Source organism: Falco punctatus, assembly GCF_963210335.1.
Source record: "Falco punctatus genome assembly, chromosome: 6".
NCBI lineage: Eukaryota > Metazoa > Chordata > Aves > Falconiformes > Falconidae > Falco > Falco punctatus.
The window spans coordinates 61824852-61839606 of NC_137585.1; the positions used below are offsets into that span (position 1 = coordinate 61824852).

At 39.6% G+C, this 14755-nt stretch overlaps 1 protein-coding gene and 1 long non-coding RNA gene across 11 annotated transcripts in view; one reads left to right on the top strand and one right to left on the bottom strand.

Moving 5' to 3' along the window:
- LOC308065871 (otogelin-like protein) overlaps positions 1-7910 on the top strand; it is a 104441-nt gene extending 96531 nt beyond the window's left edge. For 8 of the 10 annotated variants that reach the window (XM_080392468.1, XM_080392473.1, XM_080392472.1 and 5 more), the window contains 4 exons: positions 745-790; positions 2672-2743; positions 4879-4958; positions 7552-7910. In XM_080392468.1, coding sequence (XP_080248594.1) covers positions 745-790; positions 2672-2743; positions 4879-4958; positions 7552-7752 — 399 coding nt within the window. In that variant the 3' untranslated portion in view covers positions 7753-7910. The remainder of the gene's footprint in view (positions 1-744; positions 791-2671; positions 2744-4878; positions 4959-7551) is intronic. The other 2 variants (XM_080392474.1, XM_080392476.1) reach the window with 1 other exon arrangement.
- Positions 7911-9101: 1191 nt separating this feature from the next.
- LOC308065881 lies at positions 9102-13285 on the bottom strand. The gene is made up of 2 exons (XR_013928958.1): positions 12471-13285; positions 9102-12103 (listed from the first exon to the last, which is right to left on the bottom strand). It is a non-coding gene; the product is annotated as an uncharacterized lncRNA (long non-coding RNA).
- Between the last annotated feature and the right edge of the window lie 1470 nt (positions 13286-14755).

A 14755-nucleotide genomic window follows, 5' to 3' on the forward strand; every position in this document is an offset into this window, starting at 1 on the left:
AAAAATGCATGCTAGAATGGGAAGATGGAAGATTAAAAATGTCTTTTGTCTGTACTGTAAGAGTGCTGTTTCAGTTCGGTTGTCTGCTTGATATGCAGTTCTAAGTTATGCACTAAAATTGTGGGTGCCTGTTTCTTGCTTGCACCCATTCTGACAGCCTCTCCCCCCACCCCTCTCTCTTTTATATGGCCATTTTCTTCACATCCATACATTTCTAGCTAACAGAAATCAAAACCAAAGACTATAATTGAGGAAAAGAATTGAGCACACCAATGGTTCTGAAATTCTGCAGTTAACGTTCTCTTTCAAAAGTGTGTATACATACATATCTATATTTAATGTTGTAAAGCGCTACTTATTAGGTATTAATTTTCTCCTTGACATACTATCAGTGTAAATCCTTTCACATCATCAGCAAAGTTACACATACGAATTTTTTAAACTATCCTCATCATGGGGAAACAGATGGTAGTGGATGATATGAAAAGATGCTTATAGAAACTAAGTGGTTTATTCAAGGGAGACTAGATGAGATCAGATAAGCAGTGATAAGTCAACGTCAAAGACTGTAAAGAATTTGTGAACCAAACCTTCAGCTGATACATAACTGTGTAATTCTCTTGATTTCAGTGATAATGGTTTTGTATTAGTTGGACATCTTTAAAACATGGAATTTCTTGAGATATAATTCATCTTTGCATTGGGCACAGTCTTTTTTGATATATTCTTCTTTTATTTTCCTAGAATGGAGGAATTGTGCAGATGTATAATGATGGCTGCTGCAAGACCTGTAAGTGAGAAGGCTGCAATATGTGCTAGTTTGGCTTTGGTTTTGGAGGGCTTGTTTTTTAACCTCAGTTGCTGTGACATAAAGAAGGAAAAAGCATGCAGTCCCCCATAAATCACATAAAATTTTTATAGTTACCTAACCACTCCTATTAAAAGGTCTTGCTTAATTTTGGCTGCTGACTTGGTGATTTTTAACATCATTGTTCTGGAGTATAACCAAATCTCTTCAAACATGCCCCGTGGAAGATGAAAAGTTATCTCGATTAAAATAATGAAAACATTCTCTTTATTGCTAAGCTGACTCTAAAATATTGCCTGTATGATTTTCACCATAAAAGATAAGGATTTTCCCCCCTGAAATTGATTCCGAATTTGATGACTTTTGAAATACAGTTCCAAACTTACCAATCTATTTTGTATCACTAGTATACTAGTATGCATTTTCTAGGGCCAAAATACTGGAATAATTTTTTTAAAAATACATCCCAAATGAGGAAAAGTTATAGTAATAGTGATGTTAGCAACCCTTATAGAAAATCGACTTTTTAATATCTAGGAATACATTCACATTTTCTGAGTGTGTAACTGTAAAATATGATGAATTGTGATGCAAGCTTACTATAAAGGTTTCATAATTTATGCAATTTTAAAAGCCTTTTGAGAAAAAGCTGACTTTATCTGCAGTTTTGACTGGGAAAGGTTTTATTATCAAAATATGTAATTATGCATACATAAAAATAAAACATTGTTGTGTAGAATGCCACTTATTGAATGCCACAGAAAATCCTCCCCTTTTTTTTGGCCTTTTTTGTGTTCGACATTAGAGCTCAAATATATAAACAAATTAGTCTTTGGAACTTTTTTAGACCAACCTTAACAATATTGAATAGGAAGTCACAGAGTTATAACCATATATTGCACAGTTATTAAATAAAATTCAGAAGTGCAATGTATTGTAAATGATTTGGTGACATAAGAGGAAATTTTAATATTTATCAAATATGGAACAATACTCAAATTTCCAACTTATGCAAAGCTTTGAAAGTGAACCACAAGTATTGTTGTTCTATTGTATCCAAACCATAGAAAATAAAAGCTGTCTTAATACAAGATAATATTTTTTTAATGAGAACCAGCATAGAAAAGTAACACACCAGAATTGTACTAAAATCTCACTAACTAGTCAATATTCCTTCTCTAATGAGATAAGCTATATTGAAAAATATTTAACTACCCCACCTCCCCAAATTAGGTTGACTTTATTTAGAAAATTAGTCTAAAGAACTAATGGCTACTGGTTTTCTGTTGACCGGGAAGATTTGTAATTTTGGCCATATTCTGTGGCCTCAGGAAAGGCATCGTTATACTTCAGAAATACTTGCTGAGATGGCTGCTAAAAACCCAGAAATAATTCATAGAATTATATGCTATTTTATTTCTATTTTCATTTTGTTTTATTTTTAACTAAAAGCATGTGCCCTTGTGGTGAAGCAGTTAAAAAGTACTTACAAATAGAGCTTGCAACACCTTGGGGTTTTAATGGGAACAAATAATCTTTCTGAAAGAGCTTGATTCAATGCATGCAAAGTGAGTGCATATATTTAATTCTTACCTTGCCATAGACAGAATGATTGCAAAAGTTTGGTTTACAAGGAAGCATCATTCTAGTTTTGTGTTAACCAGGAAAGTAACAAATCTTAGGCCATCTTTAGTGAGACTTGAAGCAGCTGCAGTTTCTAAATTTGAAAGACTAACAGGAAAGCTCATAATGTTTTGCTAAAAGAAAAATTGCAGTTGGCAGTGTAAGAATTAATGAAATGTCATATATATATATAAATGTTTTTATTTCATGAGAAACTTATATTCCTAATGATTCTGCCAGGTTCTGGATTGGGTCTATTGCCCTTTGCCATTAGTCCAGTAGTGTCTACTGATAGTATTAATTGTGAACCAGGTATTACTTTTAATAATGTATTTTCTTTTTTTAATAATAGTGTAAGCACTGCTTGATATATGTGTATAGTGGTCATCAGCATTAAATGTTATCATGCAGTTAACGGTGCCAGGCCTGATACTGAGAGATGCTGATCCCCTCTTGGCCTCCCAAATCAGCGGTTTGCTAAAGCCTGGTTAGGGTTCACTGCTCAGCACCTTTCAGGATTAGGTTCATCCATTTATGGTACATGCTGCTGATGGTCCTTCCTTCGGTTCATTTCTGAAATTAGTTTTAATACATGAACTTACTGTACAGGATAGTTGTAATAGAATATGTTACTTTAAAAAATATCATCATCCTGAATACTGTTACCAAGAGATTCTAAATCTGATCCCAGGTCTCTGAATTTAATGACTGAACTGTTTTTGCCTTGAATAGAGCAAGAGCGTGCATTACTGCCTGGTCTCACCTCTGCAGATACGGATTTATGTCGTATTTCTTTGTCACAAATAACATGTTTAACAAAGTCATGAAAATGTTGGGGGAGAAAAAACATACAATTACAATCCTGAGTTACTAAATACTCTTTACATCAGAAATTACAGAATGTTACAGAACTGTTGTATTAAGATCATAATTCTTTGTTTTTAAGGATAGGTAAATCACAGAAACTCCTTACACAAACAAGGAGTGAATAAAAAAAGCATACCTGATACCGAATGCAGACCACCTTGACAGTTGAAGGTGGGAGAGAAAAAAGTATAGCACCAGAAGTTTCATTAGACACCAGCACCTTATACGCTGAAATGTCATATACCTCTCTCTGTGACTTGTACAAGTACACAGATTGCATTGCCTACACATATTCATGCTGGCAAGTGCTTTCTGATAGAAATATCACAGGACTTCTTTCTATTAAATGTTGCTGAGGAAGGAAAACCAAGATGCTGCAGGCTAGCTAAAAGCTTCCATTGTATGGTGATCTGCTAGCTCAGTAACAGAATCTTGTTTGATCCTGCAATGTGCAGTTTAAAATCTGGCTGTGCTCTGCAGCCAGCCTAATTTTTAAATACTCACTGGAGCTGTGGTTGCAGAATAACTTGGTTACTCAGAGCTCATTTCTCTTATAAAAGTGCTCACAAGCTTCTGGGGAACAGAAAAGTTGTTCTTTTTGTGTACACTCAACTATGAAGGCATGTGATGAAGGTGGAGAAACTCATCTGAATAGTGCTTATTATTTTATATGCTATATGTCCAGAATGGTTGTGTAGCAAAACTAATAGATTATTTCGATGGGTAGTGAAATAGGACATCTAAATAACTGCTGTCACACAGATAGTAATAACAGTCTGGTATGGAGTGCAGCATGAAAGATTCTACGTATAATTGTTTTGGTATTACATTATGATTTTTATTATGTTAAAAATGGGTTTGCACTGTACAGCTGTATTTTTCAAATAAAGGAAAAAAACTATCAATACCTCACAGAATGTACTTAAAAATGCAATATTTCCCCAATCCCAGATGCATATGCTGACTCAGTGCTACATGTTTCAGTTCCGGTGGTAAAAACTGCACCATATTTAGGAAATCTATCCATCTCTGTCTTTCAAAGCTTCCCTGAATGACATCTTTCTCCAAAAATATACTGAAATTACATAGTTCTGTTTAAATATTATGGTTGTAATCACATTCACAGCTTTACCTTCTGGAATGTTAAATTCTGAAAATTCTAAAATACAGAATCAAAATATTATTTACATTCAATATTGCTATTAAAACATAATTAATTCTAATAGTATTCAAAATTACTTGAGACATCTTTTGTTTAATTGCTTATAATTGTCTTGCCATATTAAATTTAAATGTAATATAAATTTATGTATTTTAATGTTTATAAACTGTATAGCTTAATGGGCCACTTGATACCTCATATGTGCCAGCTATAAAATTGGTAATTCTCCACAGGAAGTATTTATTAATATATGAGATTTTCTTTACTAAAAAATATTTAATTATGGAATAGTTTTGGTGTGTACATTCATAAAAACAAAGTATAATTATTAAAATTATTTTAATAGTTTCACTTTTTTAGTAGCAAATGCAGTACAAAAAGTGTGTTGATTCAGTATGCATTTTCTGTATTTTATCAGGCAAAAAGGAAGAAAGAATTTGCCAGAAAATGACAATCAGGACTACCATAAGAAAAAAAGACTGTATAAGTCAAAGCCCGGTAAGCATAAAAGACCTGTGTTTAATGCTGGGCATACGGCATACAAAATCAAGTATTAAGAAGTAAGTGGGTTACAGCTATCAACAAGCAACAAAAAAATCTGCTATCTTCTGAAAAGCAGACCTTTGACCGTAGGAATGTTATCCTACTCATAAATGCAGTTAAATTAGCTCTTCCTATAGCTGAAAGACTGAGCACTCCTACCTGGAAAAACATCTGGCTTCAAATGAAAAGTACACAGCGTAATTGCTTGTAACTAACAAAGGCACTGAACCCTTCACTACTGAAATAATATTCCACTCCAAAAGAGGAGCAGAAATACTTCCACTTAGGATGTGATGGAAACACTGCTGCTTTCGTCTTTGAAGACCTTTACTCTCTGGGTGTCTTCTCCTCCACATAACATATGTCTTTGTATCATAAATTCATTATCCCATTTATTTATGGGTCTGCTTAAGACATCTTATTTCTCGGCTTCAGTGTAGCCCCATCTAAAAAACCCAGGACACGTCCAAGCAGCAAATGTGCTTCTCATGTAGCGCTTAATGGAGAAGCAATCATCACTGTCTCAAGAATTCCAAAAGGCCTCTGGTAAGATTCTGTCAAAGAACCTGAACAGTCATAAGGGAAGAGGCAAAATATCATGACACATTGAAAGATGAGCAAGTTAATTTCCATCCTGACAGAAGGTCAACCGTGACATGCCAAAAGTTTAATAGTAGGAATAAGAGTGTGTGGTGTATTTCTTCAGTTTTAGAGGAAGAGTGAGTAACGAGCAAGTATAAACATGAGGATGAAATTACAGTTATTTGCCATAGTTAAGAGCAGAGAAGACTGTGGAGAGCTTCATAGTAACTTCAACAACCTAGGTTACAGGGCAGCAATATGACAAAATAAAGACAGGTATTAACTAAAGCAAAGAATATTAAAAAGAAAGATTTAGTAAAACCTCATAGGTTTTTAAGCTAGCTGAAAAGGACCTTGCTCTGGCATCCAGTTCTGTGAAAACCTCTGGTAAATGCTTTCCTGCAGACAGAAATGCTTAAGAGTTATGACGTTCAGGGAATAGAACAGGGAGTGGAAACAAACTCATCCTAGTATCTCTTTCAAGCCAGTGGTGCAATACTATCGAGGGTGCTTTGTGCAGTTATGGTCCCTCTGTGTTGCTGCAGAACTAGAGAGGGTTCAGAGAGAAGCAACAAGAATCGTGGCCTGGTCATTCCATGAATGGCACAACAAATGAAGCTTTCCTTTTTATGACTTTCTATTGTAGATTCTTCATTTTTTTCTTCCGTCTCTACCCATCTTCCAAAAAGACCTCTCCCCATCCCACCTCCATCTATATTATGATCCCCTTTCCCTGGTATCTTCTTGTTTTCCATGTCTTTGATGGTTGCCCACCCTTCCCACAGTCCAGATTCCCTTACCTTTCACTCAGAAGTACCTCCAGGTTTTCATGTTTTCAGAATCTCTGTTCATATCCTTGGCTCCCCTTCCTTTCCTCTCCAGGTCCCCCTCTGCAAGACCCCTGGCACTCTGTTTCAGTCACGCGGTTTTGACCCATCAAATGGCAGTATCTGCTATGGCTGGTTTGCAATTACTTAAGTGTTCTTTGGCCATATTAATGGTGTCAAATATTGGATAGGGCTGAGTAGGATTACATTTAATTAATCAACAAGTGAGATTATTAGTGCTTAGGCCAAGGTCTTTGTTTTCCTCTGTCAAGTTTCAGGAAAGCTGGAAGAGTAACCTTTTGGTTTAACTTGTTTGGAATTTTTTGGAATTGTTTGGAACAGCCCATTCAGAAGGGAGTGGATCAAAGCATCTTTCATATGCCTTGCTTGCACAAGAAACCAGGTTTAAAACTATCACAAAAAGAACTAGATCTAGTAGGCTGTTCTCTATTTTCTAGCACTTCAACTCTGCTTATGTTTTAATTATAAATTATCAAATTCTTTTCTGTCAGAGTATCAGCTAAGACGACTCTTCATGTGATGTAATAGTGAGAGAAAGCTTTGCTCTGCTGAAGTCTAGAGCACAAATAATTGCATAGCCAGTCTCTGCCACTGCTGGTTTGTTAGTGCATCTACTTTTCGGGTACATTTGTTAGTGATAACACAGCTAATATTGGTGTGCCCTTAGTCACAAGCAGTATGAATAAAAGAGGAAAATGCTTTTGCACTGATATGCTTTTCCTCTTAAACATTCAAGAAGAAGGAGAGACTTTCCTTCATTTTGCTTAGAAGAATTTAACTTTTCAGCAGTGAACATGAAAAGGACAAGAATTTAGCTATGCTGTTTTGAAGTTACTCATTTGTAAACTAGGGGTTCTATTTTGGTATCCACAGCACAACGTCTTGCTCAATGTTAAGACAGAATACATGATTAAACAACCAAAAGAAAAGTTTAATTAAAAATATTATTAAATATTTGTCTACACTTGGAATAAATGAATTTTAGCAGATATAATGATTTTTAAGACCAGAGTCCTTTTCAAATGTAAAAATTAGTTCTAATCAGAAAGAACTTTGAAATGCAATATCTTTATAACAAAATTTGAGATGTCTAATTTCAGTTTTTATTTTACTCATAGATAAATGTGGCTTCTTGTGATGGAAAATGCCCGTCTGCAACAATCTTCAATGTCAATATTGATAGCCATTTAAGATTCTGTAAATGTTGTCGAGAAAATGGAACACGTAATCTAACCGTGCCACTACGCTGCTCAGGAAACGGCACTGAAATTATGTATGTCATTCAAGAGCCTATAGACTGCTCATGCCAATGGAACTGAACATTACTGTGGGTACAATTTAATCTGAAGAATTAAAATGAGTTTCCTTTCACCAGACTATTTTCTGACCTTGGATGGCTATAGTACTCTGTGGGGCGGGGAGTGGGGGAGAAAATGTCCTCAATTATGCTTTATAACGTAACTTTTCACAAATTGAGTAGAGATGTTGTTGTTCGTTGTTCTTCAGATTTTCTTTGTAAACATTGGCATGTCCAGAAAGAAAAATATAAATCCTTTGAACAAGGTATAATTTAGCCATCATTTATTTCTACTCAGTTGCTTTCTGATGAACAGTTGAAAGCTGGTTAATGTCTGTGTTTCCATTTTTTTTTTTAATTTTGAATTGTGGCTACCTATCAAAGTTCGGAATTTCTCAGTGGTTCTTTTCCTTTTACTTAGAAACTTCCAGCTGAGAACCACCACTTGTCCCATGTCTAAATGGGAAAGAAGCATTGAGAATGACTGAATTAATTTATTAAAAAAATAGTGGGTTCAACTGAAACATTTTTTTACCTTGCTGGAAGCTCTATCTTTTGTCCATTAAGCTAATGTCAATGACTAAACTCTGCTTACACTGTAAGTCACTGAAAAACACAACTATGGTCTGTAAGTACCTGCAGTAAATCTCCAGAGTATGTAATAGAATCATAACAATATCTTTAAGCCTTAGACATTTATTTCATTTTTATATATACTATAAATATGAAGCATGACTAGGCAAAGGCTGAAGAGTTCAAGCTTTTGTGCCTTTATTAAGAATATCTAAAAGCTGATTCTCATATGAAGGATTCTATTTTATACCCATTTTTCTATTTCCACAAATAAGAAATTGTCCATCTACTAGCTGTAGAATAAGATTCTATGTATATATGTATTTATTAAAAACACCCATCCTGGTATCCTACTGCACATTTCAACTATTCATAATGGGTTTATTCCTCTGTTTTCCTGTTTGAAGATTTGTGTTCAGTGTATTTTTGTAAAACACATTAAAATTATTCAGATTTTTTAAAAATATTGACATTTGGAACAAGTGACTGAATTTAGGATTTGTAATTTTTGAGTCCAGGAGAAAAAAATCCAGATAAAATACGTTTTGAAGAGCTTCGGTGAGCTATTCATCTTCAATCAAGCTGTGACTGTCCATGATTCGGCACCTTAAGCTGAATATACTCTCCCTTTTATTAAGCATACTACATAACCTTATATTAAAAATAAGAATACAATTTTAGGCTTGTTTTTAGAAGATTGCTTTATAAACCTTCTGAATGTAACTGGTTTAAATAATGGCAGTATTTTCCTTATAATGGAAATTGTTTCAGAATTAAGATTATCTAAAAGTCAGAAAATATTTTGACAAGCAGTTTTTATTTGAAGCTGTCGTCATTTAATTACAAAAGGTCAGATTATCACATTGGTTTATACAATGAAAAATACACAATACAAAAGTTAGAAAAAAACTTAAAATCCAAAGCAATTTTGCTACTTTGTATGACAAATCTTTAACGTTTGCTGTACTCAGTTTGATGGCTTATAAAGAAAAATACCATATACAGAGAATTCTGTCTTTACTAACAAGACTTACCTACTTATCCATATCCTTAAAAATAGTGACTTGGTTTAAAAATTAAAGAACAATTCATTATATTATCAGCAAAATATTAAACCATTCTAAAGAAATAGTGATCACTTAGCGATCAAAATAAAGTGCTGTTTTGAGAAAGCGTATGCTTTATTTGCATGTTTTTATTATTAGTATGGCAGACATTTCAAGTTGTGTTATATACTAGGGTCTAGAACCTATATATTCTGATATTGCTGTCAGCATTTGTGTACAGAAACTTTTTATGCAGGCCAGAAATGTAAATTAAATCAGTCATAGCCATAAAGTTTGTGTACTTGTACAGCAAATTAAAAGGACAACTTTTAAAAGAATAATATATCCCTAACTTTTGATTTATTAACATAGAGATAGAAATCCTATATTTGCATCAAGAAAGTTTGGTCTGAAACTTAGTGAATTTAGCATTTGATAAATCACTTAAGGAAGCTCCTACAAGATATTTTTTTTTCCATATAATGGCCAAACACTTGACATGCTTTGATTGAACAGCTGTGCTTTTTATAAGCAATGTGCTTTTCTAAGATTTAGAACTGTATTTGTAATTAAAGAGAAATTAATAAACATTATTTTGCAGAATGAGAATAAATCAGTGTTGATGCAGTTAATTTACCTGTGCCACTGAAGATGAACAATAATGCAAAATCTTAGACAAACCTGGGAATTATAAAAGCAGTTATGCCTAACTCCATGATAACCTGTAATAGGAAAAATGGTATTAAAGGATCTTTTTCCCCACTCACTTAATTTGGTATTTTCAAATGCAACAATCAGTAGGAACTTTGTCAGGATCCTCCCTGAACCCTACAGAAAAATCTTACATCTTCAGTGGGGCTGGATATGGTCTAAGATTGCCTTTCATTTTACAGTTAAACTCCAAAATCAGACTGCTTTGGCCTGGTCAGAAAGTGAAGACCTATTAAAACTTGTGAACCATTTTCTGGACAGCCACCCCCTCCTGCCTCACCTCCACGAAGGTGACACTGCTGTAATGTGGTATGTTATGGCCAAATTATTTAAGCAGCCAGTCGTTTCTTGCGCTGGGCCCAGGCTTGGGCATTGAGACCAAAGCTGTTCAGGTGTCCATCCTGCCTAGCAGAACAGTGACAATCTGCTTGATTCCCTTCTGTTCACAGCCAAGAAAAGATGATGCAGTATTACTGCTAGATTGCGACACGACCAAAATCGTTCCTGGTTTGTACTGAAGTACAACTCTAAGTCATAAGACGTAACACGTACAAAAAGCAGAGGAGAGGTTTATGTATAGCCAAGGACCACTAACTCCAACTTGTAACTAACTGATAAATCAACTGAAAAATATATTTATCAGGTATGCATTAACACACACAAAGTAAAGGTAGTAAGATGATAGTTTAGGCTTAAAGGTGAAGTCAGTGGAGCCTTCCCTAGAGAAAGGCTCTTTCCTCTAACCAGCTTGCCCCATTTGTCAGCCTACCAGGATTTAAAGATTGGGCAGCAAATTCAAAAACAGAAAAGCCAGCATTGCAGCCAATTACTATTAATTTAATGCAATGAATACTGCAAGCAATTTAATCTAACACTGTCTGATTAGACCTGTCGTTATCTCAACCCTTCAATGCCCCACATTGGGTGCCAAAAAATAGACTGTCATGGTTTAACCCCAGCCAGCAACCAAACACCACCCAGCCACTTGCTCACCCCCACACACCCCGCCCCCCCATCTAGAGGGGTGGGGAGGAGAATCAGAAAGGAATGTAAAAATCGAGGGTTGAGATAAGAAAAAGTTAATAACTTAAACAGAATAAAGAGATAAGAACAACAGTAATAACAATAAAACAACAATTAGGATGGAAAGGTGGGGAGAAAAGGGTAAAATCCAAAGGAAGGGAAAAGGAAAGAAAAAACCACCAAGTGATGCACAGTACAACTGCTCACCACCTGCTGACAGATGCCCAGCCAGTCCCCAAGCAACAATCCTCCCTGCCCCCCCCCCCGGTAATCCTACAAGTTTCTATACCAAACATGATGTCCCACGGTATGAAATACCTCTTTGGCTGGTTCAGGTCACCTGTCCTGGCTGTGTCCCCTCCTAGTGTCCTGTGCCCCCCCAGCCCCCTGGCTATCAAGGCCCAAGAAACCGACAAGTCCTTGACTTACAACTAAAAACATCAGTGTGGTTATCAGCATTGTTCTTGCATCATAGCCAAACCACAGCACTCCACTAGCTCCTATGAAGAAAATTAACTCCATCCCAGCTGAAACCAGGACAGTCAGCCTCCTAGGATTTAAAGATGCAAACAAATTCAAGTTTTGCCAGAAGAGCCGATCGATTTCTAGTAGGAAAAGCCTATTGACTCAGTAGCTCTACTCCTGAAATGCAGCCATGAGTCCTTGTCACAATTTCAGAAGGACTAGGCAAAGATTTGCCTTGCAAAAGTAACAAGTATAACAAAGAGGAGCTTGTCTCATCTGCCAGTGTAATAGATTGGCATCCTATACACTCTTCAAGAGTTTATAGCGTTTAAAACACTCTGAATTCAGCCGTCCCTTGTTCCCATGAACCTCATAGTCTTTCCATCACTGTATGCCTGCTAGGAGAGCATCCATCCAAGAAAGGCAGAGTAGCTCTGTGTCTCTCTGCTTCTGGAGTCCCACAATTGGCAGCTTTATCCAAACGCTGTTTAAACAGACTGTGCTCTACATGCAGCTGCTGCTCTCCCGCTATGTCCATGGGATCGACGCTCAAATCTGAAAGCAGCAACCAAGGAAAGCAGTCAGTGAACACACATTTGTTATGGCCTGTGGCAAGCGCTGAGGAAATGAAAAGACAGAATCTTTCAGCCAGCAGGATAACAACCTGCCAAACTGGGACAGCGTGTATGGCTGGGGCCAAGTGACCTACAGGGAATAAAACACATCGACAGCATGCTAAATGGCCCTCCCAGGTACGGGGTTTGGTTTGGTGTCCAAGGACCGTTTCCAACTTCCAAGAAAGTGTTACCCTGAAAGGTAGTCACACTTAAGGCAAAAACCCAAAGCCAAACCCCTCAAAGCCCAGCACCATTTTCAGGAATACAGGAGTTAAGCCTAAAATCGGTTGAAAGCTGCTTCCCACCTCTTCCCCTGCCACCTTTCCCCCTTCAACATCAGCACATTTCCTTGTGATCCCTTTTCACAAAGAAGACAGGTCTGTGGTCTTGCTCAGCATCAAAGCACCACCAATGCACCTGCTGGCTTCGTGCTCTCTTAGAAGGCTGACAGCTCCTCCGCACACAACAGCTGAAGCTTCCAGTCTCTGTGGCCTTCCCACACCCTGTTAAATGTGACGAAGACAAAGACTGAGAACATCTCTGGGGATCAGAAGGAAGTCGAGATGCACTACATTTAGAGCCCAACGTGTTACCCAAAGGAATTACTACAACAGAACAAAAGGCAGTAACGATCGGTAAACAGGTGGATAACATGCACGGCAGTAACACCCAGTCAGACTTGCAGGACTTGCAGTCACTTCATCCCGCAACTTTGTTTTGAGTTTATTTAAAAGGTAATTGGATTATTGACACTCATTCTGCTTTTAAGACTTCTGAAGAAAGGCTAACACGTAGCATTGGCATTACAGTCAGAATTCAGGTACCAAAATCATGGCAAAGCTGTGTCTTGCCAAGTGACTTCCAAAGCAGGCTCTCGAGCCTTTCAACAAGACAGTCAGATCTGGAGCCCCAAGGGAACTCTGTGCCAGCTCTGTCAGTACAACTGAGCTCTCTGACGAAGTACAACACCACACAGAAACGTAAGTGGGTTTTAACCTCAGGCTCATTTACAATCTAGAAAAATAATACTACCTGACTGGATGCACTAGTTTAAGTGCCCAGCAGGCCTGGCCACGTAACTACGAGGGACCACCAATTCCTCCCCAGCTGTCGCCCAAGCTTCAGCCGCCCGCCCTCAGCCGCCCGCTCACCCAGCGCGCCGCAGCGCGCCTTGGCCCGGAAGTCTCCCGGGGAAGTCCCCGTATCACCGCCGCGGGCCCGAAATAAACCCGCCTTCCGGGGCCGGGCCAGTCCCGCCGCCGGCCCCGCCCACGCCCGCCGGCCCCGCCCCGCCGGCCAGCGCGGCCCGAAGCCGGCCGAGGGGGCGGCCAAGGAGGGGCTGGGGCTGCCGTTCCGCACCGGGGCGGGCAGGGGCTCGGTGCCGCCGCGGGCTCCCCTGAGCCTGCCGGCCCCCGGGCCTCTGCAGGGGCCGCCCGCGGGGTGCGGGCTGGGCCGAGAGCGGCTGCCTGGGGGGGCTCGGTACCGAGGCGAAGCTGCTGGCCGAGAGCAGCTGCCGCTCGGTGTCACAGCCTCCCCGTCCCTCCAGTGACTCCGCCCTGCAAAGGGCTGCACTTGCTTACAGTCGCCCTGCTAAGAACAACCGAGCTGCCCTTCCGACCGGCTGTCACAGCAACGGAGCGGAAAGCAAATCTTCGCGGGAGGGTACCCGCTGCCGGGGTGCAGGGGGGGGAGGGAGGGAGGCAGGCGGAGGAAAGGCCCCGCTCCCTTGCTCCACCTTCCAGCCCTGCCGCGTACTCTGCACCCCTTCGTTCTGGTAACACCTCACTTCCCTGTCACAGGGAACGGCTATGAACTCAAGAGGTTAAACCGTGCAACAGCTCATAATGGCTTACTTGTGCAAGTAAAAACCGTGTATGAGCTTTTCCTAAGCCACATATTTACACCACTCGTTTCTTCCTATTCAAAAAGCGCAGTCCTGCAAAGTCTCTTCTATTTAAAAAAATAATTTAAAATTGCTGTTACTAACAGATGCTTCCAAATGCAAACAGAGCAAATGCACCCCTATTTCCCACAGCCAAACAGAGTGCATCATACGCAAAGGATTAAAATGTTTGAGCCACGCGGATGCTTTTGCATACGGAGGCAATAAATATTAATGCCTGGGCTGCGAGTGGGAGAAGGGCAGAGCAATGTGAGCGCCGCAGCAGTTCCCGTGGTCCGCTGGTGTGAACTGGGCTGAGATCCCGCCCAGTGCTCGCCTTGCCAGTGCTCAGCACAGGGTTGGTGGAGCGCTTCTGCCACCTGGCGACCAAACGTGGGTACTGCAGCCGCCCAGTTGGTGGAGCGCTACTGCTGTCACCCGACGGCCAAAAATCGGTGCTGCAGCCCTGGCGACGCGCATGGGCGGTGGCGCCTCCCCACTCGGCGCTGCTGGCCGCCGTTAACGGCATCGTGATCCCGCGCTGCCTACAGGGTGGCGCCGCGGCGCCCGCTGCCGCCTCCCGGTAAAGAGGCGCCGCTGCCGTCCCCCGAGCACGTTGCCAGAGCGCGCTCGGCACGGGAGTACGGAACTGCAGCGCCGCTGCAGCCCCGGGACAAACGCCCCCTGCGGGAGCTCGTTGCTGCAACG